Below are 27,054 nucleotides of genomic sequence, written 5' to 3'. Positions count from 1 at the left end.
GTTATCTGGACTCTTACTCTTCACACTAATTAAACACCAATGAACTGAAGACATCCTTCTGGTGTTACTGTGCATCTAACCTACCTTGTCAACAAATACTGTGTATCCGTACTGCAAAATGGAAATAGAAAGAAGTAGGAAAAAGGGACACGATCTTGATAATAAGATCTAACACAAAATGTGTGCTCACCAGAAGACTGGCACTGTTCTGAGCCCTTTATGCATTTAACACGTTTGATTCCCACAACCACCTATGGTGTCTTCAGTCTTATTTTCTCCTTACACAAATGAGGAAACGGAAGCACACAGAGTCAAGTAACTTTCCTTCATTTCAAAAGTAATGAGTGATTGAGCTGGAATCTGAACCTCACCAGTTGAGCTTGTGTGTTCTTGCTGTTAACTCTGCATGGGTAATTAAAAAATGCCTGTTATTAGATATAAGGAGGTGTGGTAAAACCCATTTAAAAAAACAGCAATCAGTAGTGTGAGGAGAAAAAAGCAACCTAAGATTCATGAATTTAAAAGATTAACGTAGAAGGTTCAAAATTAGAATTCACGGATTTAGGTCTTAGAAAAGTCTGTTCTTTATGAGTTCTAACATGTTGTACAAATATCACTATTATTCCAAAATCTAAATATTTTCTTAAGACACTTTTGGAGTATGTCCCAAGGTAGTTAATAGCTTAACTTAGATAATTATTTTTTTTCTGAAAAAATAATCTTAAAATGAGCCTGGGCAGAGCATGCTCTGGTCTGTGCTGGATTAAAATTAATAAACTATGCATGAACAATGTTGCTGGCAAACCCAAAGAGGATTTTTCCCAGTTGGTGGGAAGCTCAAGTTAAAATTTAACATGCTTTTCTCTCAAAGCTGTTTCTTTTTCAGTATTTCCAGGCTGAAAGATTGACTGTATCTTTCATATACTCAGCTGAGAGAAATGCTTCATCTTATATGCCTCTCTTTCCTTTGCCCCTTCACTACCACACTGATTCTGTATCTTAGATATATTTCCTCTTCTCTGACTCAACGGGCATTGCCGTTGTTGAAGCTGCCATCTTTTTGCTGAATGAATGAAGTTGATTTCTAATTTGTCTCACTGCATTTAGTCCTCCTTCCAGTCCAATCTGATTTTCTCACTCCAGCCAGAAAACACACACACACACACACACACACACACACACATCTCATTATTACCCAACACAAAGTCCAAACTCTTTACACCGGCTTACATGACTTTTAGTCTGGCTCTTGTGCACCTATACAGTCTCAATTCTAGCTGTTCCTTTATTACTACTTTATAATCCAGCCACACCAAGTGATTTGCAGTTCCTCAAACATGCCAGGTTGTTTCAATGCCTTCAAGACTTTGTGCATACTAATCCCTGAAATAGCCTTTCTGAAAATTCCTAAATTCTTGCTCATTCTTGAAGAAAATCAGGTAATGCCCAGGACAAGAGGTGGAGGCGGGGTGGGCTAGAAGGGATCAATGGGGGGAAAAGAAGGATGCATGTAATACTTCCAACAATAAAAAATTAAAAAAAGAAAGCAGGTATCACATTTTATGAAATCTTCTTGTTTCTTTCTTTGACACTACTGTTGTAATACATAGGCCTTTGTAGTGCTTTCCCATTGAATTCCAGCTATTTGCTGGTGTTTCACTTCTCCTGAAAGCTTATACAAAGCTTAAAACAATTGACATTCAATAATTCTAAATTTTAATTTTGTGGAGAATTTATTTGTTTCCTAATATAAAGTTAAATAGATAACTGTAAAGGAAAACTTGTATTTTTTCCTCTTCTATTCTCAATACTTCTGACCCAGATGTGTGTGTTTATTCCACACCAAGCAATTCTGCAACACCAACTGGCTGTGACCGCAATTCAATCCAGTTCTGACACTATCAACCTGGTGTTAGCATCAGATGTCACAAGTTACGGGCTCATTTCCACACAGTTGGCCCCCCAAAAATCAAATGCCAATTGCAAGTTCAGGTTGTTACCTATGATTCTGACTGATCAGCTACAAATCAGAGATTTCTGTTACCCCCTCATGGAATGCAGTCGTTTTCTAAAATAGCTCACTGAACTCAGGAGAACGGTGTACTTACTATTATTGATTTATCAAGGATACAAATGAATAGACATATGGAAGAGATGTGTAGGGCACGGTATGATAGTAAAGGTATAGAGCTTCCATGCCATGGCCTCTCTGGGTGTGTCTCCCTCCCAGCACCTCAATGTGTTCATGAACCCTGAAGCTCAGAAAGTCATTTTGTTCAAGAGTTTTTAGAGCCCAGCCAGCATGGCTCAGTGGTTGAGTGTCAACCTATGAACCAGGTCACTGTTCAATTCCTGGTCAGGGCACATGCCCGAGTTGCAGGCTTGATTCCCAGTGTGGGGCATGCAGGAGTCAGCCGATCAATGATTCTCTCTCATCATTGATCTCTCTCTCTCTCTCTCTCTCTCTCTCTCTCCCTCTCTCTCCCTTCATCTCTGAAATCAATAAAAATCTTTTGGGGAAATTTTTTTTTGAGAGTATAATCTCTAGCACCTGCCATATTCCATAAAGTTCACTGGATGGAGCTAAAAGTTTCAACCCTCTGGTCACTTGGTCCTTAGGTGACCAGGCACATGCATAGGCTATCCAGGGGCTCTGCCTTAAGTGAGCCTATTAACATAAACTCATATGTGATTAAAGGGGCTCCTTATGAATAACACTCTTGTCTTTCAGGAAATGTTAAGAGTTTTGGGAGATCTGTGCCAGGAACCTGGACAAAGAACAAACTTATTTTTTATTATGCCACAACTAGCTATGTCCTGGCCATTTCCCATCATGTCATTTTAGCATTAAAAATCTAAAAATCTAAATCAAGTTGCTGCTTAAACTTCAAAGCATTTAGCTGAATAAGGAGGACTTTGAGGCTGTGGTTCATGAGTATAAGAGCAGAGCAGAGAGGAACCAGCATTCAGGGAAGGAGAGAGAGAGAGAGAGAGAGAGAGAGAGAGAGAGAGAGAGAGAGAGAGAGAGAGAGAGATCAATGATGAGAGAGAATCATTGATCGGCTGCCTCCTGCACACCCCACACTGGGAATCAAGCCCACAACCCAGGCATATGCCTGGACTGGGAATTAAACCATGACCTCCTAGTTCATAGGTTGATGCTCAACCACTGAGCCATGCCAGGCAGGGTGCAAATGCAGGAATTTGCTGATCGAATACACAAACAAGTCATTGGGCACTTAGCAAATGAGCAATTCTCTACAAAACCTTGAATCTGGTGTTTTAATCCTTTCTTGATTCACACTGCCTGCCACCATGCCTGCCACATTATCAGTGTTTTTTGAATGTCCAGATGCTGGGGTCCAACCCCAGCAGGTCCAGGGGTCCCCAAAGGTGTGGACGGAGTCGGCGAAGAAGGAATGACACAGAGGCAGCCTTCGGGTGATCATCATCGCCAGGTTCCTCTAGCCAGGATCTCCAGCCAAGTTCTGTCTAGGATCTCCAGCCAGGTTCTGTAGCCATGTTCTCTCGCTAGGTTCTCCAGCCAGCTTCTCCAGCCAGGTTCTCCAGCCAGGTTCAGTCGCCAGGTTCTGTGGCCAGGTTCTTCAACCAGGTTCTGTCTAGTTTCTCCAGCCAAGTTCTGTAGCCAGGTTCTGTCCAGGATCTTTTGCCATGTTCTCTCGCTAGGTTCTGTCTCTAGGTTCTGTGTCCAGTTTCTGTCCAGGATCTTTTGCCATGTTCTCTCCAGCGAAGTTCTTCTGTCTCTAGGTTCTGTGTAGGTTCTGTGTCTAGGTTCTGTGTCTCTTGGTTCTGTGTAGGTTCTGTCTTCTAAGTTCTGCCTTCTAAGTTCTGTCTTGTTACATCTGTATTTATACCAGTTGATTCCAATCCTATCAATCTCTATTCCAAAGGTTAGGGCGTTTCTTATCTCCATTCCAGGGAGTAAAGATTATGTAGCTTAAGCATGATTGTTCGTAGTTAAAGTGATTAATTACCCGCCTGGCACTTAGTTGAGGGGTTTTATTCCCTCCCTAACTTCAGGGGAAAATCCCTACCTGGGGAACCAACCTTTCTCAGAGAGGAGACCTTGGTTAAAACACATAGTGCCAAGAAGGTGAGCAAACATATTAAGAACAGTATGCCATATATGCCAGGTCCCTTGAAACAGCAAGCATGGACCGGCTCCCGGCATCCAGAGACATAAATAGCAAGCAGAAATGGTGCAATTTATTAGAAAACTTCCTTTGGTCTCAACTCTTTCAATGAGATCTCCAAACATGATTTCTCTTGTCATGTATTCCAAGTTATAAACCTATTTTGGGGAATCAACAGTGAGTAAAATGAGACACTGATTTTTGAAATGATTCTGTGGAATCAATATTAGGATAGGATTGTCCTTATATAATACAGTGGAATGTTTCTCTTGTCTGACAACTTGGACTACAGGTTCAAACCCAAATGGATATGGGTCTGTAAAGATAGTGACTTTGCAATGCTTTTATCCCATACTGTTTTCTGCCCAGACTCATTGATAACCTATTGTATTTTATTTAATAGGTGTTTTGTATTTATTTTAGAGAGAGTAAGGGAGAGACAGATATAAATATCACTGATGAGAGAGAATCATGAATCAGCTGCCTCCTATACACCACCTACCGAGGATCAAGACTGCAACCCTGGCATGTGCCTGACCTGGTTCATGGGTGGACACTCAACCACTGAGACACAATAGCTAGACAATAACCTATCTTCTTATCAAGACAGCCAGTACTATAAGGATTAAGCAGCCTTTTTCCTGGCCTTCCATTATGTTTAATAGGTCAATATTTTTCTACTCTGTTGAGTTTGCCAATTTTAGCATAAGCGTCACATTTTACTGACCTAATTTTTCCTTTATACCTTTTCTTTTTCTAGATATAAAAATCTCTGTTGAACATTTTTTAAAACAAGCCTGTTTATAATACCAGCAAATGAAAACTATACAAATGGCTCCAAGCATTGTTTAGTTAGGTGACAAGAGAGAGCCCTGTGGAATAAGCCACAATGCCATTGCCATAACATCAATTAATTAGTGGAGTTTTTAGTTTTTACCTCTCTCCTCTCTCTCTCTCTCTCTCTCTCTCTCTCTCTCTCTCTCCTCTCTCTCTCTCTCTCTCTCTCTCTCCCTCCCTCCCTCCCTCCCTCCCTCCTTCCCTTCCTCCCCCTGTAGACATACTTCCTTGGCAACACTTGCTTGCCAGCATGTGCCTGAGCCCCCTTGATGGACTAATCAGGAATTCAAAATTTGTTAGAAATGAAACAATAAACAAATCTTGAACAATTTTTGAAGAATTTTGCCAAAATTAGCAATGCCTCTCTCTGAGTAAGACTTAATTTTAATTCTTGATAATAAGCAATGGAGGATCAGAACAGCAAAAGAACTGTGGAAATATTTTCCTACTTTTCACTTGAATTTCTATCTTAGACAATGTTAAACAGCCCTCAAATATTAGCCCCACTGATTTCTGTTCCTGTGCAGATGAATTTTTTTCCCCCTCTTTGAAGTTGTCTGAGTATTTCTCATCCTGATTCTCTGGGGTTTGCCTGTTTTCCACAGGTTTTCCTGCTTTTCACACCAGATTCAGGCTACCATATTTATTCTGCTTCCTTACAGAAACTCCACCTATTGTATGAAAGTATCCATCTCACTTACCGTGGGCGAAAATGACACTGGACTCTGCTATAATTCCAAGATGAAGTACTTTGATAAAGCTGAACTTAGCAAAAGCAAGGAAATTTCATGCCGTGACATAGAAGATTTTTTACTACCAGCCAGAGAACCTGAAATCCTATGGTATAAGGTATGAACTGTGAATAATCATTTTGCTTATACATAAATAATGTGTATTTTACACTTGAAAAAGTTGGATAAAAAAATTAATGGGCGTATTACAGTTCAACTTTGCCTTCCTAAAATGCTACAACAGGTTGTGCTATCCATTGTACGTTCTCAAACCAGTGAGTGACTTTGATAAATGCTAGTTAATATTTGTATCAGTAGTCCATTATAAGGAGCTGATGTGTTTATATTTATATCTACTTTATACCTACAGTGCCTTCAAGTTTGTTATAACCTGCATTGATAATTTCAGGAACTAAAACTAAAATTAATTTTCAAGCTCTTCATGTAAGCAGTCCAAAATTTCCCCAAATAAGGAGAGAAAGATTTATTTGCTTCTGTGATAAAATAGTACACTAGTTTTATTGAAAAGTTCTATGTAATGGAAGTATTTTGGTGCATATTCTAATCCTTTTCATATACAAGCATACATATTTTAAATAACATCTGATGAAAATTTATAACATTATAAAAATAATGTTAGATTAAGGTTTTTTCAAAAAGCAAAAGAAACTTTAGGCTTATACAGAATAAATCAACCCTGCCCTTACTATCACTGAATTTCAAGATTTGAACATACTCTTCAGTTCATTTCTATATCATAAAATATAATTCTGTTATTGAATATATTCAATACTATACAATTTAGATGCTATGAACATTTATCTGAAATATTTTGCCCATGTTTTAAAGATTCTTAGTGTAAAATTTGCTTTATCCAACTCACTGCATTAGCAATTAAGGAAGCTGGACCTCTTAGTAACTAAATCCACTAATACAAATGTACAGAACATGAGATCCCATGATGGACTATTCAGGAATTCAAAACTTGTTAGAAATGAAGCAAGAAACAAATCTTAAACAATTTTTGAAGAATTTTGCCAAAATTAGTAATGTCCCTCTTTGAGTAAGACATAATTTTAATTCTTTTTTAAATATTTTTATTTATTTCAGAGAGGAAGGGAGAAGGAGAGTGAGATAGAAACATCAATGATGAAAGAGAATCATTGACTGGCTGCCTCCTGCATGCCCCCTACTGGGGATCGAGCCCACAACCCGGGCATGTGCCCCTGACCGGAATCGAACCTGGGACCCTTTAGTCTGCAGGCCAGTGCTCTATCCACTGAGCCAAACCAGCTTGGGCTTAATTTTAATTCTTGATAATAAACAATGGAGGATCAGAACGGCAAAGGAACTGTGGAAATATTTTTCTACTTTTCCCTTGAATTTCTATCTTAGACAGTGTTAAACAGCCCTCAAATATTAGCCCCGCTGATTTCTGTTCCTATGCAGATGAATTTTTTCCCTTTTTATTATTTTTTTAAAATATGACAAACTCTTTGTACCACATCTTTTTAACTTTTTTGTTAAATATATTTTTTTTTATTTTTTACAGAGAGGAAGGGAGAGGGACAGAGAGATAGAAACATCGATGAGAGAAAAACATCAGTTAGCTGCCTCCTGCACACTCCCTACTGGGTATGTGCCCACAACCAAGGTACATGCCCTTGACCGGAATCGAACCTGGGATCCTTGAGTCCGCAGGCCGACGCTCTATCCACTGAGCCAAACCGGCCAGGGCTTTTTCCCTTTTTTAAGTTGTATGAATATTTCTCATCCTGATTCTCTGGGTTTGCCTTTCCACAGGCATATTCTGAGTAAATCCTGATGATTGCTTTGAGCGGAGAGGAATCTGGGGAGCTTGATCCAAGGTCTCCAAGAACAAATACTTTTATTAGCACTTATATGTGTACATTCAGCTTCTAGATACTCAATTAATTTTCTGTTTTGCTACTAAGTTAATCTAAAGAGGCATGCCCCTCTTCTCACTTTTTGCCAGCAGTATCTCAAAATTTGCCAAAATCTTAGAAAGTACATGCATGCACACATACATACTCAAACACTCATTTTTTTTTTTTTTTAATGGCTGGCCTGACATTGGTTCTTTAGTCATGTTTCCACTATCACCCCATTCATTGTGACTTTAAGCTATAAAGACCATAACTAGTAGAGTGATGAATGGAGATCATGTATATGTAAAAGTTAAAAGTCTTATAACAAATCAAATTATATTCCCATAGCCAAGGAGATATATGTTCCATACATTCAGTGCACAATGTATGCAATTTTCAAGTTTGCTCAAGTAATATGAGGATATAAAAGGTATATTTTGGTCTGAAATAACTGGGTAATTGGCTCCCAATTATATAAAGGCATTGAGCCACATAATCAGTTTGCAGAAATTTGATTTGGCAATACATTATTTTAGAAATAACATTACCTCTGAATAGTGTCAAATGGTTTAAAGCTATTTTATCCTCATTCCATTGATTTGCAATCTGGCTAGAGGAAATAGACTTCTGTTTTGGCATAAACAGAAATCTCATGAGCCAACATCATTACAATCCAAAGCTGAATTCAGAGACCATAATTTGGTAGACCTATCAACAATGAAGACAGATATTTATTGAACTATAAAGACCTTTAATATAAATATTGTCTATTTCTTTCATGGATTATTGAATGTACATGCTGTGAAGAGATTCAACTATCTCTAAAATAAACATTAAAATATTTAATATATTGAAATAGAAGCATTTTCATCTATAGAATTACTTTTCTACTTCTCACTAAATTTATTACTTTGTATTTTATGTTACCAATTATCAAGGTGGTTATTTCTCAATAATCAAATGTGGAGTATTAGATGATGTCAGGCCTTAGCGGGTTTGTTTGGCTCAGTGGATAGAGCGTCAGCCAGTAGACCGAAGGGTGCAGGGTTCAATTCCAGTCAAGGCCATGTGCCTCAGTTGCAGGCTCCTCCCCAGCCTGGGCCCTGGCATGTTCAGAAGGCAACCAGTCAATATATTTCTCTCACATTGACATTTCTCTGTCCTTCCCTCTTTCTTCTACTCTCTCTAAAAATCAATGGAAAAATATCCTTGGGTGAGGATTAACAAAAAAATAAAATAAAAGTTATGTCAGAAGTAATCTTAACAAATGTCCCTTTTTATATCTAATAAGTTAATACATTTCTGATTTAGAGACACTAATATTAGAAATTAATAAAGTCTCTCTTTCTAAAAATACCTTTTTAAAAACATTGAGGTACCTGATTTTCCAGAAATGTGGAAAAGGTATGAAAATCTTTAGAATCAATTCCAAACTATTTAACCCTTTTAAAATATAATTTGAGAAACTTTTTGTTCAGTTATTTTAAATACTTTATCTTTAATTGCTATATAAATATAAATGCTATGTAAGTAATACTATAGAAGTAACAACATATAAATATAAATATTACATAAGTAAAATATAGTAATGCTCTATAGTATAGCATGTATGAATACTATATAAGTAGAATATAGTAATATACTAGAGGCCCAGTGCACGAACTCATGCACGGGTGGGGTCCAGCCACCTGGCCACAACAGGGGCAGATCAGGGCTGAGCCTGTCAGGAGGAGGAGACAGTGGGAGGTAAACCGGCCGACTCACCCTGATTGGGGCCGATCAGGGCCAGGTCAGCTGGGGAGAGGGGCCATGGGCAATTGGCTGGCAGGCCCCGCCCCCTATTGGGGTGGGGGTGCTATCGGGGATCAGCAGCTGTGGGAGGGGCTGTGGGAGGTTGGCCAGCCAGCCCCATCTCCGAATGGTGTGTGGGGGGCGATCAGGGGTGGAGCTGGCTGGGGGAAGGGCCACAGGCCACTCAGGGTGGTGTGGGCCCATCTTGGGTGGGGCCAGCCTGTGGGAGGGGCTGCAGGAGGTTGGTCAGCCAGCCCTATACACTACTGGGGTAGGGGGGCGATCAGGGGTTGGGCCAGCTTGGGGGGAGGGGCTGCGGGCCGATTGGGGTGGTGGGGGCCCATCAGGGGCGGGTCGGCAGGGGGGAGGGGCTGCGGGAGGTTGGTCGGCTGGCCCCACCCCCTATTGGGGTCAGGGGGTGATCAGGGGTGGGGCTGGCCAGAGGGAGGGACTGCAGACAGATTGGGGTGGTGGGGGCCCATTGGGGACAGGGCCCATTGGGGGAAGGTGCTACAGGAGGTTGGCTGGCTGGCCCTGCCCCCAGATTGGGCTTTTGTGCTGGCCGCAGTGGATGTCATAGCGATCGGTCGTTCTGGTCGTTACAGCGTTCCAGTTGCTGGCTTTTTATATGTATAGATAGCATTTATTTATACTATACTAGAGGCCTAGTGCACATTTGTGCACTGGGGAGGGTCTCTCACTCCAGCCTGTCCTCTCAAAGTCCGTGACACCTCGGGGGATGCCCACTAGACAGACATCCCCCGAGGTGTCCTTAGTGCTACCACGGAGGCAGGAGAGACTCCCACCATCGCTGCACCCTCCCGCCATAAGCCCGGCTTCTGGGTGAGCTGAGCTCCCCCTGTGGGAGTGCACTGACCACCAGAGGGCAGCTCCTGCATTGAGTGTCTGCCCCAAGGTGGTCAGTGTGCATCATAGCTACCAGTCATGCAGCCGTTTGGTCGATTTGCATATTAGGGTTTTATTATATAGGACTAGAGGCCCGGTGCACAAAAATTTGTGCACTCGGGGGGAAGAGGGGGTCCCTCAGCCTGACCTGTGCCCTCTCGCAGTCTGGGACCCCTCAGGAGATAATGCCCTGCTGGCTTAGGCCTGCTCCCGGTGGCAGAGGGCAGGCCCAATCCCTAGGTGCAGCCCCTGGTCGGGCCCAGAGCAGGGCTGATTGGGGAGTTGGGGCGCCGCCTCCTGTCATGCACATAGCAGGGCAGATTGGGAGGTTGCGATGGCACCCTCAGTCATGCTCAGGGTAGGGCCGATTGGGGGGTTGGGGCACCCGCCCCATGTCACACTCAAGGCAGGGTCGATTGGGAGGTTGCGGCGCCACCCCCTGTCATGCACAGAGCAGGGCCAATCAGAGGGTTGGGGCGCCGCCCCCTGTCATGCACAGAGCAGGGCCCATCAGGGGGGTTGGGGCTCCTTACCCTGTCATGCACAGAGCAGGGTCCATCAGGGGGGTTGGGGCTCCTTAGCCTGTCATGCACAGAGCAGGGTCGATCAGGGGGTTGGGGAGCTCCCCCCTGTCATGCACAGAGCAGGGCCCATCAGGGGGTTGGGGAGCTCCCCCCGTCACTCACAGAGTAGGGTCGATAGGGGAGTTGGGGCACTGCCCCCTGTCACACACAGAGCAGGGCGGATCAGGGGGTTGGGGCACAGCCACTGTCACTCTCAGGGCAGGGCCGATGGGGAGGTTATGGCTCTACCCCATCACACACAGAGCAGGGCCCGTGGCGGGGGAGGTGGGGGTTGGTGCGCCGCCACTCTCACACTCAGGGCAAGGCCGATGGGGAGGTTGTGGTTCTACCCTGTAACACACAGAGCAGGGCCCGTGGGGGTGGGGGAGTTGTTGCGCCGCACCCTGTCACACACAGACCAGGGCCAATTGGGGGTTGGGGCGCCACCCTCTATCACCCACAGAGCAGGACGATCAGGGGGTTGGGGAGCTGCCACTGTCACACTCAGGGCAGGGCCTATGGGGAGGTTATGGCTCTACCCCATCACACACAAAGCAGGGCCCGTGGGTGGGGGGGGTTGGGGCACCGCACCCTGTCACACACAGAGTCGCAGGGCGATCAGGGGGTTGGGGAGTTTCCCCATATCAGGCACAGAGCAGGGCTGATCAGGAGGTTGTGGTCCCGCTCCCTTCCACACACAGAGCCGCAGGGCAATCAGGGGGTTTGGGCGCTGCCCCCTGTCACGCTGAACCCGGTGCTGGGAGGCATATTACCCTTTTACTATATAGGATAGAGGCCTGGTGCATGGGTGGGGCTGGCTGGTTTGCCCTGAAGGGTGTCCTGGATCAGGGTGGGGGTCCCCACTGGGGTGCCTGGCCAGCCTGGGTCAGGGGATGATGGCTGTTTGCAGCTGGTGACACACCCTTCAGGGTGGGGGTCCCCACTGGGGTGCCTCGCCAGCCTGGGTGATGGGCTGAGGGCTGTTTTCAGGCAGGCGGGTGACTGAAACTCCCAACTGCTCCTTTTTCTCTTTTTTTTTTATTCTGGGCCAGCTTTAGCTTTGGCTCCAGCTCTGAAGCCTCTGCTGCTGAAAGCAGGTATCTCGTTTGTTTGGTTTCTATAATCGAAACAATGTATAACTCCAGCTCTGAGATCCCGGCGAGCTGAAAGCAGGTTTCTGGGGTTTTGTTTAGCTTCTATATTTGTAACTATGTTTCAAACTGCAGGCTCAGAGGCCGGCAATGCAGGCGGGGAACGTTGGTTTCCTCCATCACTGAAGCAAGCAAGCCTCATGTTAGTTTCAAGCTGCCTGGCTGCTGGCCGCCATCTTGGCCGGAAGTTAATTTGCATATTGCCCTGATTAGCCAATGGGAAGGGTAGCGGTCGTACGCTAATTACCATGTTTCTCTTTTATTAGATAGGACTAGAGGCCTGTTGCAGGAAGAGATTCATGCAATAGGCCTTCCTTTCCCCTGGCTGCTGGCACTGGTTTGCCTCAGGCACCTGGGGCCCAGGCCTTCGCTCTGGCAGAGTTCTGGCCGGAGCTGGCCCCGGCCCCGGAAATGTCAGGCTTCGCTGCTCAGCCAGTCCCGGGGCCGTCAGGCTTTGCTCCACCACTTGGAGAGCCTACGTATGCAAATTAACCGCCATCTTCGTTGGTGGTTAATTTGAATATCATGCTGATTAGCCAATGGGAGGTGTAGCAAAGGTACGGTCAATCACCATGTTTATCTGTTATTAAATAGGATAAGTACTACAGTATGTCCTTGGGTTACGTTGGAGATCCGTTCCAACTGCATGGCGTAATGCGATTTTCACCATACGTCGGAACCCACCTACATAAGCACCTGGGTCACTCACATGGAGCACATACACAGCAGTAATGAAGTGAAACAGTAAAAAAAAATTAAAAGAAAGATAATTCTTGACCTTTACTTGTTGTAAATCCTATATAATAAGAGAGGAATATGCTAATTAGCTGTTACGCCCTGAGGCGTAAAGACAAAGTGCGTCACAACCAGATCATGGATCAGCAGGAGGGTGGGCCAGCGAGGTACAAGTGGGCTGCAGAGAGCTATAGGATGGGGCAGGGCAGCAAGCTATAAGCGGGGAGGGGGAGCTACCAGAGGGCAGGGCAGCAGGTGGAGAGTTAAAGGAGGGCAGCAAGGACCTACTGGCTACAAGCAGGCAGCAGAGAGCTACAGGAGGGGTCAGGGCAACAAGCTAAGAGGGGGAGGGTAGCTACAGGAGGGTGGGGCAGTGGGCGGAGAGCTACAGGAGGGCAGCAGTGACCTACTGGCATATGGATTCATGCGCATGGCTACTAGTAAATAAGAAAAAAACATAAAGCACATATGTATATACATCAAAATAACGGATTTTTTTAAAATAAATAAATGGGAGATGGTGACGTAACCATGAAACGATGTACGTCGAGTCCGACGTAACCCAAGGACTGCCTGTATGTGGTATTTATAAAAATATACAAATATTATATGCGCTACAAAAATTGTATTTCTTTATGCAGGAATGTAGGACAAAAGCATGGAGGCCAAGTATTGTATTCAAAAGAGATACTCTGCTCATAAGAGAAGTCAGAGAAGATGACATTGGAAACTACACATGTGAATTAAAATATGGAGGCTTTGTCGTGAGAAGAACCACTGAATTAACTGTTACAGGTAAGCACAGTTTCAATATTTCATTTTCAAGTAATGAAACTACCATTTGAATTTTTGTTTTTGTGCCGCATATTGACTTTTCTAAATCTATGCAATGAAAGAAGAACTTAACCAAATGCTAAATGGATTCTTATAGGTGAAATTTACTCCTCCTTTCTTTTAAATCATCTTGCATTTCAGTTCACTTGAGAGGTTAAAGAAAATATGTTTTCAGAATTATAGAAATGTTAGCTTTTGAAAGCACTTAAAATAATATGTTTGCAATATCAGAAAATTATGTTTATATTTTGTAGTGGTATCATTTTCAGAAAAATTTTTTGAGTGTTGAAATGGAATTCATGAAATCCATCTTTGTCTTCCTGTCTTGCTCCAAACTAGAAAACAAATTATTTATCACTCTATAAATATAACATATTTTTTTATCATGAACTTGAAAATAACATAATTTCAGGTACAATAGCTGAATAATTATGTGCGATGTAATGCGTGAAGTCATGAGAACAAGGTAGAAGGTCATGAGAACAAGAATCACAGCACTGTCTAAAATCAATAAATCTATAACTCACTAGTCTCATGACCTTGTTTGAATCACTACAATCTTCAGAATATCAGTTTCCTCGTATATAAAATAGTGATGACAAAATTTTCCTTATTTACCTCAAAGGGTTTTTGCAAGGATCAAATGAGGTATGGTAATATGTATGGGATCAGTTGGGAAAATACAGAATAATATCCAAATGTGCATCATTTTTGTCATTTTAAATCATGTGAAATATTGTGTTCATATTTTTTACTTTATAGTGTACTTCTCTAAAAGTGCTTCCAAGGGAAAAAGGGAAAGAAAACAATATTAGGAAGTTAAAGACATTATTCTCCTCTTATTGAGAAAAATTCTTCTTGGTGATTTTCTGTTGCACAATCGTGTTTATGAAACATATTAAAAGTATATAAAGTATATCAAATACTTCAAAGAGAATTTTATTTGCGTGTTGACTCACATAAGATAGTTTCCCTGCATATGAAAAGTACTTTGTAGTAGTCTTCTTCACCTTATAATAATCATCTTTTCTTTTAAATCTTGAATTATGATATATTTTGAGTTTTAAACTAAAATTGGTTTCATGAAATTTACTTGGTGAATAGTAATTATCCTAATTGAAATAAATTTTAGTTAAATATATAAAGTACTCTTTGGTAATGCCTAGGATAAATATTAGACCCAGTAAATAAATGATAATGGCAATATGTTACACTTGAATAATAAACACACATTCAGTCTTTCATTATGTACCTATGGTATGCATGCATGTGTGTAATTTACTATAGTTTGGATTTCACTTCTGCTGAGTGTAATATGTCTCTGTATATAAAAATAAAATTAAGAGCTAATCACTTTGCCTCCCTATCTGTTTAATGAAATAGTGAAAAAAATATAACTGACTATACTTGGGTATTCTTTATCAAATATATTGACTTTTTATTATTTTTTTTCTCAACTATACTGATGTAACTTTTCTAAGGAACAGGCATTGAGAAAAAGCAATTTAAAAATATAATGCAAAATCATATGTTCGGAAAATAAATAGAATGCACTTTTAATCTTTATTCTTTGGAGAGTATATCTAATCCTTGTAAGCACATATTTCCCTTTTCTAGAAATACTAGGATACTAAACCACTATTGAGTAAAAGGAGATTAAAACACAATCTCCTGGAGACTGTAAATTGGGTCCCAAATGTTAAGACAACTTAAATGAGGCTATTTTATATAACCAATAATATAATTGTTTTCTCCTAGATCAGTGGTTCTCAACCTTCCTAATGCCACGACCCTTTAATACAGTTCCTCATGGTGTGGTGACCCCGAATTTCATTGTTACAAATTGAACATAATTAAAGCATGGTGATTAATCACAAAAACAATATGTAATTAATATATGTGTTTTCCGATGGCCTTAGGCGACCTCTGTGAAAGGGTCGTTCGACCCCCAAAGGGGTCTCGACCCACAGGTTGAGAACCGCTGTCCTAGATGCTATCCAGAGCTACTATATTTGTCTAACTTAATTTCTCCCAAAATATATCCTTTTTATATGAAAAGGAGGAATAATTATTTCTTGATATCCAAGAGGAAGTTAGTGACAGTTTTAATGAAAGTTTTCATTCAACTGATTATTGTGAATACCTCTAAGTTAGTTTTACCTTTGACAATGATTTGGGCAAATAAGTAATAAACCAAAATTTGACTACATATGAAATTTTGGGCGAGTGGGAGAACTGCATGCCCTGGAATTAAAATAGTACCATTCAAATGCATTTTATGTACTAACAAGTCTATTGACAAGATATATTTATGTGTAAGATTGCTATTAATGGTGTGACACTATAACAAACACATTTATTTTGCCTGTGCCCAAATTAAAGAACAATTCTTAGAACACAAATTGTATCTCTCAGTAAAGCATCAAAGGTGGGCATTTATCTTGATACACTGTTTTGTATCTTGGTTTTCTGAACATCATGATCATATTGTTTTTAATATAAATAATATGCAAATCATGATATAATTTAGTTTTAGTGGATCTACCACAGCTGATAATAAACAAATATTTTGAAGTGTGTTAGAATGTTTCTTTAAAATGAAAAAGTAAGAATCCTATATGTAAAGGGGAAAGGATATTTCTGGATAAAGTGGCTAAATGTATAGGCAATATTTTGAGCTTTTATGGGAGATTCTTATTAAAAGCTTATGGGTACACTATCTGCATAAGTATCTGCATACGTTACTTAGAATCTTTCTGCATGGGACATATATCTATTTTCCCATCTTTATGTACTTATTCAATCACTTATTTATATCAGTATGGACTCATAGATACTTTATACATTGGTGTGTAATCCAATATCACCTTATTTATTTTATTGCTCAATTTGTTCTAGCTTTGGCCCTTAGGGGCTCTTTCAATTAACTCCTTTGTCCCTCTGACATACCCCCATCTGTGTGTGTGTGTGTGTGTGTGTGTGTGTGTGTGTGTCTGTGTGTCTGTGTGTGTGTGCGCGTGCGTGCATCCTTATTTTGGTACCATACAGTATGCTTCAGGATTATCTTTTGTATTTCCTGCTCCTGTCGTAGAATTAGTTTTTGTTTTGCAAAGAGCCCTCATTTTTGTTGTTGTTTAGTTGGACAATAGTACTAGAATCTAAGACCTGGATATTGGGAGTACTCATTGCTGCTGGGGTATAGTTGCTTCTAATACTTCTCAGTTAACAGAGCAAGGAAATATGTGTACTAATCCAAGTATATACATGTATTTATAAATATGTATATATGTAACCATGGGTTTCTATATTAAACTAAACATGAGTTCAGTCTTATTTCTCCAAATCTAATCCATTACCATTGGGAATATTCTAGCCTCTTCCTGTCCAATAGTGAAAAACCTTGTCCTGATCATCTGTTAATCATTTACTTAATTATTCAATTTAAATGAAGATGTATAATGAAATCAGGATTGTTAACCTGTACTCCTGTGATAAACAACTTTATTAACTACTGAATAGTGCTTATATATAGTTTATTTTGCCTTTTGTCTTACAAACTCCACTCATTTCCAGTGTTACTTAGGTTAGCACCTTTTCCCTCCATCCCCTTCAGTGAGTTTTTCTCATATATTTGTAATATATTTAGATTGTTCTATTACATTCTGCATTCTACCCTGAGATCTTCCATCCTCCTAAACGATGCCTTTAAAAAATTGTATACACTAAGGGTTCTACCCTCTGAGTTCTTGACTGAGACCCCCTATAATATGACAGATTAATAAGAGAAAAACAAGCAAAAGTTTATTGACATGTATACCATATATGACAGATTAATAAGAGAAAAACAAGCAAAAGTTTATTGACATGTATACCATATATGACAGATTAATAAGAGAAAAACAAGCAAAAGTTTATTGACATGTATACCATATATATATATATATATATATATTAGAAGGCCCGTGCACAAAAAATTGTGTACTGGCAGGGAAGGGTGATCCCTCAGCCCAACCTGTGCCCTCACATGGATCACGCTGCCTCTTGCCTTGGCCATCCCGCCCACCCTGCCCAAGACACAGCAGACCCAGATGGATCCCACCCTGGGGCAGACAGCAGCTCAGATCCTGCTGCCGCCTGCCCCTCCCACCCCACCCAAGACACAGCAGGCCAGGATATCGCCTTGGGTGGCGAAGCGGGATCTGCCTGCAGTATTCAAATTAGCTGCCATCTTTATTGGAAGTTAATTTGCATATCTCGCTGATTAGCCAATGGGAGGTGTATCGGAGGTACGGTTAATTTCAATCTTTGTCTATTATTAGATAGGATACACACACACACACACACACACACACACACACACACATTGAACAGACCCAGGATAACTAAGTACCTCTTTGAGATGGCTCAAGCTACCACCTTAAATACCATAGTCCACTTAAGACAAAAGAAATATTGGGGTGTAATTATGGGAGCTTTTTGAGTTTTTGTCACCTCCTCTTCCTGGTACACAGAGGGAGACACTTTTACAAATAGAGATTTCCTTATAAATGTAAATTTCCCTCTAAAACAGTATTGTCTTTGTTTTCACAGTTTCTCCTATATCTGCAGTTTCTCAAAATAATCAGCTCTAAATAATCCTTATATCAAAAATTCATATTTTGAGGTGGCATACTCTACTAACATATACCTACCTTTGAAACTTCTCCAAGAAGTTTCACAGTTCAGAAGATCAATTGCTTGATTACTTCACATCTCAATGAACCAGTCTTAATCCTGAGAATAGGTTAATTCAAGAAGTGATGTTACAAGTGAGCTCTCAACTTTAACCCTGCATGGTGTGAGCAATCATGTATTCAATAAGAAGCATTTCTATGGAAACACAAGAAAAACAAAGGTTAGTGGTTGGAGTAGACTATAAACCTAGTTTCTGAGTCCCGAGGGGAGCCATTGAGATTCCTAAACCTTGGGCTCAAAGAATCCTATTTTGTTTTTGTGGTAGAATATGTGTACATTTCAGTGGCATTAAGTACATTTACATTTTTGTACCACTATCACCACCATCTATTTCTAGAACTTTTAAATCTTTTCATACCTAAACTGTACCCATTAAACAGTAACTCCAAATTACTTCATCCCACCAACCTTGGAAACAACCAATCTATATGTCTGTAACTATGAATTTGAGTGTTCTAGATACCTCATATGAGTGAAATTATAAAATATTTGTCCCCTTGTGTCTGACATATTTCATTTAGCTGTCTTCAAAGTTCATCTATGATATCTCATTTCATTTATCACCAAATAATATTTCATTGTATGGCTGTACCATGGTTTCTCTATTAATCTATTAAATGATGTGTCTTGGGTGCTTCCAACTTGGGTAGATTATGAAAAAAAGTTACTATATACATTCTCAAGCAGGTTTTGTGTTTGCATAAGTTTTCAAATCAGTTGAGTAAATTCCTACAAATGTAATTCCTAGAGTGTATGGTAAGATTATATTTAGTTTGGTAAGAAGCTGCCAAATTGTCTTCTGCAGTAGCTGCACTATACTGCATTTTCATCCGTGATGAATGAAGACTTACACTTGTTCTGCATCCTTTCATCAATTTGAACTCTTATTTGGATTTTACCATTCCATTGGGTCTATAGCAGTATCTCATTGTTGTTTTAAATGCCAATTCCCTAATAACAAATTATTTTAAGAATATTGTATGTCCTTATTTGCCTCATGTATATCTTCTTTGGTGTAGTGTACTAGTATGTTCAGATATGTTACCTACTTTTTAATTGGGATGTGTTTTTTTCTTATTGTTCAGTTATAAGAATTCTGTGTATATTTCTGATACAAGTCCTTTATCAGATACATATATGTTTTGTATATATTTTATTGCAGTCTGTAGCTTTTCTTTTAATGTTCTTAATAGTGACTTTCATAGATCAGAGGTTTAGGTTTTTAATTTAAAATATATATATATATATATATATATATATATATATATATATATATATATATATCTAAGCTACTGAACAGTAGAATGACCAATGATCGAACGACTGGTTGACCAGTCGCTATGTCGTGCACTGACCACCAGGGGGCAGACACTCAACACAGAAGCTTCCCCCTGGTCGTCAGTGCATTCCCACAGCCAACATCCCACGACCCCCCCCCCCCCGCTGCCCTGATGACCCCAATCGGCCAACCTCCCGCTGCCCCTCCCCCCAGCCAACCTCCGGGGCCGATTGGACCCTATCACCACTGGCCAGGATGAGGGAACCTACCCGTGCACCCAGCCAGTAGGTATGATGTGCACTGACCACCAGAGGTCAGATGCTCAAATGAGGAGCTGCCTAGTGACAACAACTTTGCAGAATGCCCTCTAGCACTCCGGACCCCTCAGGGGATGTCGGACCGCCAGTTTCAGCCCGATCTCCACAGGCCAGGCCAAGGGACCCCCACCTGCCAGAGGGACCCTGTTCACTCGTCAGATGCCCTTTGAGCCCTGGCGCTGCCCCAGATGTGGCCAACCAGAGAGGGACCGCGGGAGGTTGGCTCCAGGGTGTGTCCAGCCTGTCTTGCCCAGTCCCACCCTGCCCTATTGGCCACCTTCTAATTAATTTCCTTTCTATAGACTTAATCTTATAGATTCCTTCTAAACACCATATATCAGACCCTAAACCTCTGCCAAATTATTTGTGGGAATGTGAGTAAAGGGAAAAAGTCATGTCCAGTAGTGGTCCAAAAGAAACCTAGTAATTCCAAAATAAATAAAACAGCTTGACTTTTCTTACAATATGAAATATTTAGACAAAAGCTACAAACATTAGTTATGGTACATCTTTTTGGATTTGTTAGGTATAAGAAAAGCAATATACAATTTATAGATTTTTCCCCAGAAATGTTGATTAAATTATATGACATTTACTTTTACCTGTTTAATAGTTATTTTCCTCCTAGCCAAAACATTTTTTATAATTTTCAAAAGAAATATTCAAAACAAAGTAACAACCATATTTTCATCATAAAATTTTGATATGAGTCAGACCAGTTTAAAAAACATTTAATTTCTAGGACTAGAGAGAAGTAATTGATTGTGAAAATGGTATAGCAGGAAAAATAAGATTCCCAATAAAATGTAAGAGTCAGCAATACAGTGAGGAAAGGAAAACTGACTTGAAAAAAAGTAAAATGAGTGTGATGATTGCTACAAGGATGTGATGGTTTTAGTAGTACTTTTATATTTGGTCTAACATTTTTAACAGAGTTAATGTAGCAATATAGTCAAAGTACTTTGCAATCAAACAATGCTCTCAAAAGGTACATCTTCTTTGTCTTTTTATGTATGAAAAAGCTGAGGCAAAGAAAGGTTAAGTGGCTTTATCAAGGCCACAAAGCATCATGGTGACAAATTGAGGCATAAAATTTAATTTCCTGAACTTCAATTTATGATTTACTCCATGGGATAATTAATAGCAGGCATTGTACTTTTCATATTAGCTCAACTGATCACTATGAAAGATTTATCTTTTAAGTCCAACTGAAACACATTTAACACATGAGACCTTTAATTCTTTTGCCACTGATGTAATTAAATGGTGTATTTGTGGTCTAGCCTGGGGGTGGAGTGATTACTTTTAATTTTTTTATATTTCTTTAAAAAATGGCACCTTTTATCTCCCCATTTAAAAACTATTTTTGTTAACTTATATCAGAGAATCAAGTGTGCTTCATTGATTGTTACTTAAAAAGAATCAATGAAAATGATAATAGGCTCATATTTTTCCAGACTTTACTGTGTGTATTTAGTAATGTGCTAGAATTAATGCCCACAACGATCTTCACATATATTATTTTTTGATAAAAAAGAATATACTGTACTCTTAGCTCTTTTTATAAGTACACATCTACCATATTCTGCTACTCAAATATTATTTAGATTTTTGAATGAAAAGATATTAAAGCTGATCAGTAAAGTGAAACTGAGTTTAATCAACTTGGCCATTTAATCTAGATTTGGAGTTCAGTCCCTAGAGCAAAAGACCTGTCTTAGGAGTAATTTCTAATGATAACTCTCCTGACACTAAATACCTTAATTTATTGTTTGATCTCTCAATATATTTAACGATTTGTTCAAATCAATAAATCAAGCAAACATTTAATATCAAGGAATGATAACTTTTAATAAAAAGTGTGATGTGTTTACTCTTAAGCAGAAAATGTATATACATTCTAGAATATATCAATAGCAATTTGAGATGTACCATTTCTGATCCTGGGGAAACAATATATTATTCATTTAGATGATTTCCATCAATATAGCAATAACAAGTATTAGTAATCAGAATAGTTAATACTTATAATTTACTTATAATACTCAATTTACATAATTTACTATGTGCCCAAATATGTTCTAATCCTTTTTAATTATATTTATTGGGGTGACATTGGTAGTAAAATTATATAGGCTTCAAGTGTACAATTCTATGATACCTCATCTGTATATTGCATTGTGTGCCCATCACCCAAAGACAAATCTTCTTCCGTGACCATATATTTGACCCCCTGTACCCCTTATTAACCCCCTACTCTCTTCCCTCTGGTAACTACCATACTGTTGTCTGTGTTATGATTTTTTCTTTGTTTTTCTTATTTGTTCACTTGTTGCTTTCACTGTTATATCCCACAGATAAATGTATGGTTTTTTACTTCTTCTTACTTTGCTTAGTATGATAAAGTCAAGATGACTCATCTATCCCAAATAACCTCAATTTATTTACCCTTCAGAAATTCTCAAGTGCCTGCTAAGTACCTGATAGTCTATATTTTATAAATTGCACTTGAAAAATAGTCTATTTTTTCATTGCCCACTATTGCTGATCTCTTAAATTGAAAACAACACAAAACAAACAAACAAAAACAATGGATATCCATTTCTGAAAATGTGGTTGATTAGATATTCCACTTTCCTGCTTTAAACACCTAAAAAATGCTAAATATAATATAATAGAGTAGAAGATTATCTAGCTTTCAAGAAAGTTTTCAAACACATCTCAGGAGCCAAAAGGAAAAAAGGAACTAAAAACTGGAGCAATTGAAGAACTTGACTCTGAGGCCATCATGAGCAGGCAGCATGTGAGTGGCACAGAGGAATGTAGGGATTGTCATTATGAACCACCCAAAGCTTGGCTTTCATTCATTATATGGGGAGATGAGACTAGGATGTCCAAGGGTGGGGACTTGGAAATGAAGTTCCCATATAAACCTGGTATTCTAAAAGGGCTAACATGAAAGTGAAAAGGGAAAAAAATGTGATCTCTAGCACAGGAAGAAGACAAACCAGGTTGCATGCCCAGGTATGAACTCTCCATTTATTGAAACAAACAAAAATGTGTCCTATTAATCTATAGACTTGGGGTTTGGGGGTTTGAATGTATACCACCTGTGTGGCCTGAAAGCCCTTATGTAAAAAAACAAACAAAACAAAACAAAAAGAACATACTAATGGTGCCAGGCTGGTATTTACTGGAAACATATAAAGCAAAAGTCATAGAGCAGTGGTTCTCAACCTTCCTAATGCCATGACCCTTTAATACAGTTACTCATGTTGTGGTGACCCCCAATTTCATTGTTACAAATTGAATATAATTAAAGCATAGTGATTAATCACAAAAACAATATGTAATTATATATGTGTTTTCCGATGGTCTTAGGTGATCCCTGTAAAAGGGTTGTTCGACCCCCAAAGGTGTCATGACCCACAGGTTGAGAACTGCTGTCATAGAGGAACATAACTTCAACGCATGCTGCACAGCATTTCCCCAGTGGTTGGCAAACTGCGGTTCGCGAGCCACACGTGGCTCTTTAGCCCCTTGAGTGTGGCTCTTCCTAAGCCTTAGGAGTACCCTAATTAAGTTAATAACAATGTACCTACCTATATAGTTTAAGTGTAAAAAAATTGGCTCTCAAAAGAAATTTCAATCATTGTACTGTTGATATTTGGCTTTGTTGACTAATGAGTTTGCCGACCACTGTGAAGCCCCACTGAAGATTGCAAGACAAAAAAGGACATAATTTGCCACACTAAAAGTGTCTTAGGACAAAATATAAAATGGACTAGGGCCTCAATTTTATAAGATGTAAAGATTCTTTTGATGGCAGGACACAGTACTCTGACACTAGGATAGATGAAAGGCCGAACTCTTTATTACATACAGATCCATCTGAGAGATGCCTGGCACCCGGGGAGTTGTACCCTTGGACAGGGTAACAGCAAGATGAAACTGTAGGGAACAGCTTATGGATGATGAGTGGGGTGGTGTTAGTTAGGTTTTGAGGGCTCCCTGTTGATTGGCTAAGTTTGAATAATGTCACAGCCTCACAGGTATGCAAGATGTCCTTAGTACCTGGCGCCTAGCTTCCAGGGCAGTTAGAGCTGGTGCATAGTGACACCTGAGTATGAGAGCCCAAACAAGGAAGTAGTTGGGATGCATTAATTGGCTACTCAAGAAGGGGAACTCAATAGCCTCCAGCCAGGGCCTCAAATGGGCCTGGGCCAAGACAGCATAGCCATGGATACAGACAACAGTGTGGTGAAGTCCAAGGGAGGGGGAGGTATGTGTGGGTGGAGGTGGGCAAAGGGGGATATAAAGAGGGACACCTGTAATGTCAACCTATATTTTTTTAAAAAAATAAAACACCAAGGAGGTGGTTTGGGGGATCGGTTGAAAAAGGTAAAGGGATTAAGAGGTACAGGTTGGCAGTTAGAAAAATAGTTATGGGGATGTAAAGTACAGCATAAGAAATATAGTCAATAACATAATAACTATGTATGGTGCCAGGTGGGTACTGGAAATTTCAGGGGGAACTCTCTGAAACTAATACAACATAATATTGAATATGCACTGTAATTGAAAAAAAAACATACAAAAAGAAAAAAAAAAACACACGATATTATATCCTTAACAACGTAAAGTACTATAACCCACCAATATAGGTTACAAATTAGCTCTGCTCAAAATGATTAGTAACATTTTTAAAATCTAAAACAACGCTTCTATTTTTGGTGCTGTATGAAAGCATACATATTAAAAAGAGCACTTGGGCCGAAACCGGTTTGGCTCAGTGGATAGAGCGTCGGCCTGCGGACTGAAAGGTCCCAGGTTCGATTCCAGTCAAGGGCATGTACCTGGGTTGCGGGCACATCCCCAGTGGGGGGTGTGCAGGAGGCAGCTGATCGATGTTTCTCTCTCATCGATGTTTCTAACTTTCTATCTCTCTCCCTTCCTCTCTGTAAAAAATCAATAAAATATATATTTTTTTTAAAAAAAAGAGCACTTGGTCAGCAGTACTTCTTTTTTAAAATATATTTTTATTAATTTCAGAGAGGAAGGGAGAGGGAAAGAGAGATAGAAATATCAATGATGAGAGAGAACCATTGACTGGCTGCCTCCTGCATGCCCCCTACTGGGGATCAAGCCAGCAACCCAGGCATGTGCCCTTGAGCAAAATTGAACACGGACCCTTCTGTCTGCAGACTGACGCTTTATCCACTGATCCAAACCCAAACCTATATGCCTTTTGATTTGTGTGAATTTTCTGGTTTACTTTTTGGTGTTACACTATAGTCTGACATAGTTCATCAGCAAGAGCTAGCCTTTAATTTTTGCTACTTTTGTCAGTGGTGGATTTCAAGTGTACTTACGATCACCCTACCAGTGAAATCCCATAGACTGCTTATCTCTTAGAAATGGTACAGCCTTCCTGTCACCAGTCATCCTTGCCTGGCTCAGGTATTAGAACTGTATTGCTTCTAGGCTTGCAGACCACTAACCAAACTCATACCTATTTCATTGTTGGAGAAACAGCTACTTTTTCTTTGATGGCTAACTACATGACAGGCATTGTGATTTATAGACATTATTATCTACATTTTACCAAGGAAGAAACTCCAAGTACAGTGTGGACCTGAATTTATAATTTTAAATACAAATCATTATCATCATTTCAAATGAAGCTTCATTCTTTGATTTGCACCTGACTGCTTCCAAGGCTCTTATGCTCACTCCAACAAATTCAGTTGTGAGAACAGAGGAACTCTCTAATAAATCCTCTTTGATAGAATAATTAATTGTTAGATAACTGGGCAAATGTCTCTCTCATCATTGATGTTTCTGTCTTTCCTCTCTGAAATCATATATATATATATATATATATATATATATATATATATATATGTGTGTGTGTGTGTGTGTGTGTGTGTGTGTATGTGTCAAAATTTAATATGTAACTCTCCTTATATTTCTATTGGACAGTGCTGTTCTAGAAAGTGAATGGGATCTCCATCTCAAAAAGTGTAAGGGAAAGGCATATGACCCAGAGCCTTGGGTGTAGTTTGATTGGTATCTCTGTCATGTTTGGGCTGCAAGACTTATTGAAATCACCTGACTTCACTGAGTGTGGTCTTAATGTTGGGACTGTGAATACCCACTCACAGTGATACAGGAGTTAGCTTGGACATGTGGAAACAGGTTATACAGAAATGTACAAATGGTTATCCACTGTCACGATTTGATCTGATCTGTGAATCTTTACCTAGTTTTTTAAAAATTATACCCATTTGAGTATGATTCCACTTATACAAGCTAACTACAATCAACGAATTTATAAAGACATAAAGTAGAATAGATGTTATAGGGCAGGGGTCCTCAAACTACGGCCCACGGGCCACATGCAAATACAAATATTGTATTTGTTCCCGTTTTGTTTTTTTTTTACTTCAAAATAAGATATGTGCAATGTGCATAGGAATTTGTTCATAGTTTTTTTTTAAACTATAGTCCAGCCCTCCAATGGTCTGAGGGACAGTGAACTGGCCCCCTGTTTAAAAAGTTTGAGGACCCCTGTTATAGGGGCTGGGAGAGGGAGAGTAGGGTGTTATTGTTTAATGAGTATAGAGTTTAAGCTTGAGATGATGAAAAATTATGAAAATAGATAGTGGTGATGGTTGCACAACATTGTGAAGGAACAAAATGCCACAAAAGTGTGCACTTAAAAATTATTAAAATAGTAAATTTTATGTAATGCATGGTTTACAACCAAAAAAAAGTCCATATAGAAATAGAATACTATTGCCAAAACCGGTTTGGCTCAGTGGATAGAGCGTCAGCCTGCAGACTGAAAGGTCCCAGGTTCGATTCCGGTCAAGGGCATGTACCTGGGTTGCGGGCACATCCCCAGTAGGAGATGTGCAGGAGGCGGCTGGTCGATGTTTCTCTCTCATCGATGTTTCTAACTCTCTATCTCTCTCTCTTCCTCTCTGTAAAAAAATCAATAAAATATATTTAAAAAAAGAAATAGACTACTCATAGGTAGAGAATAGACTGATTGCTGACAGAATGGAGAGGGGTTTGAGGACTGGGTGAAAAATGCGGAGGGGTTAAGCCAAAACAAAACAAACTCTTAG

The 27,054-nt window shown here is 39.8% G+C and overlaps 1 protein-coding gene across 1 annotated transcript in view; it reads left to right on the top strand.

The window, feature by feature from the left end:
- IL1RAPL1 (interleukin 1 receptor accessory protein like 1) overlaps positions 1–27,054 on the top strand; it is a 749,920-nt gene that overhangs the window by 108,199 nt on the left and 614,667 nt on the right. Inside the window, exons 3-4 of the mRNA XM_036304231.1 lie at positions 5,654–5,840; positions 13,399–13,552. Coding sequence (XP_036160124.1) covers positions 5,654–5,840; positions 13,399–13,552 — 341 coding nt within the window. The remainder of the gene's footprint in view (positions 1–5,653; positions 5,841–13,398; positions 13,553–27,054) is intronic.

The sequence above is a fragment of the Myotis myotis genome, unplaced genomic scaffold (assembly GCF_014108235.1).
Source record: "Myotis myotis isolate mMyoMyo1 unplaced genomic scaffold, mMyoMyo1.p scaffold_m19_p_4, whole genome shotgun sequence".
NCBI lineage: Eukaryota > Metazoa > Chordata > Mammalia > Chiroptera > Vespertilionidae > Myotis > Myotis myotis.
Note: the sequence above shows the minus strand (reverse complement) of the source record. Positions and strands in the feature narration are given on the sequence as shown.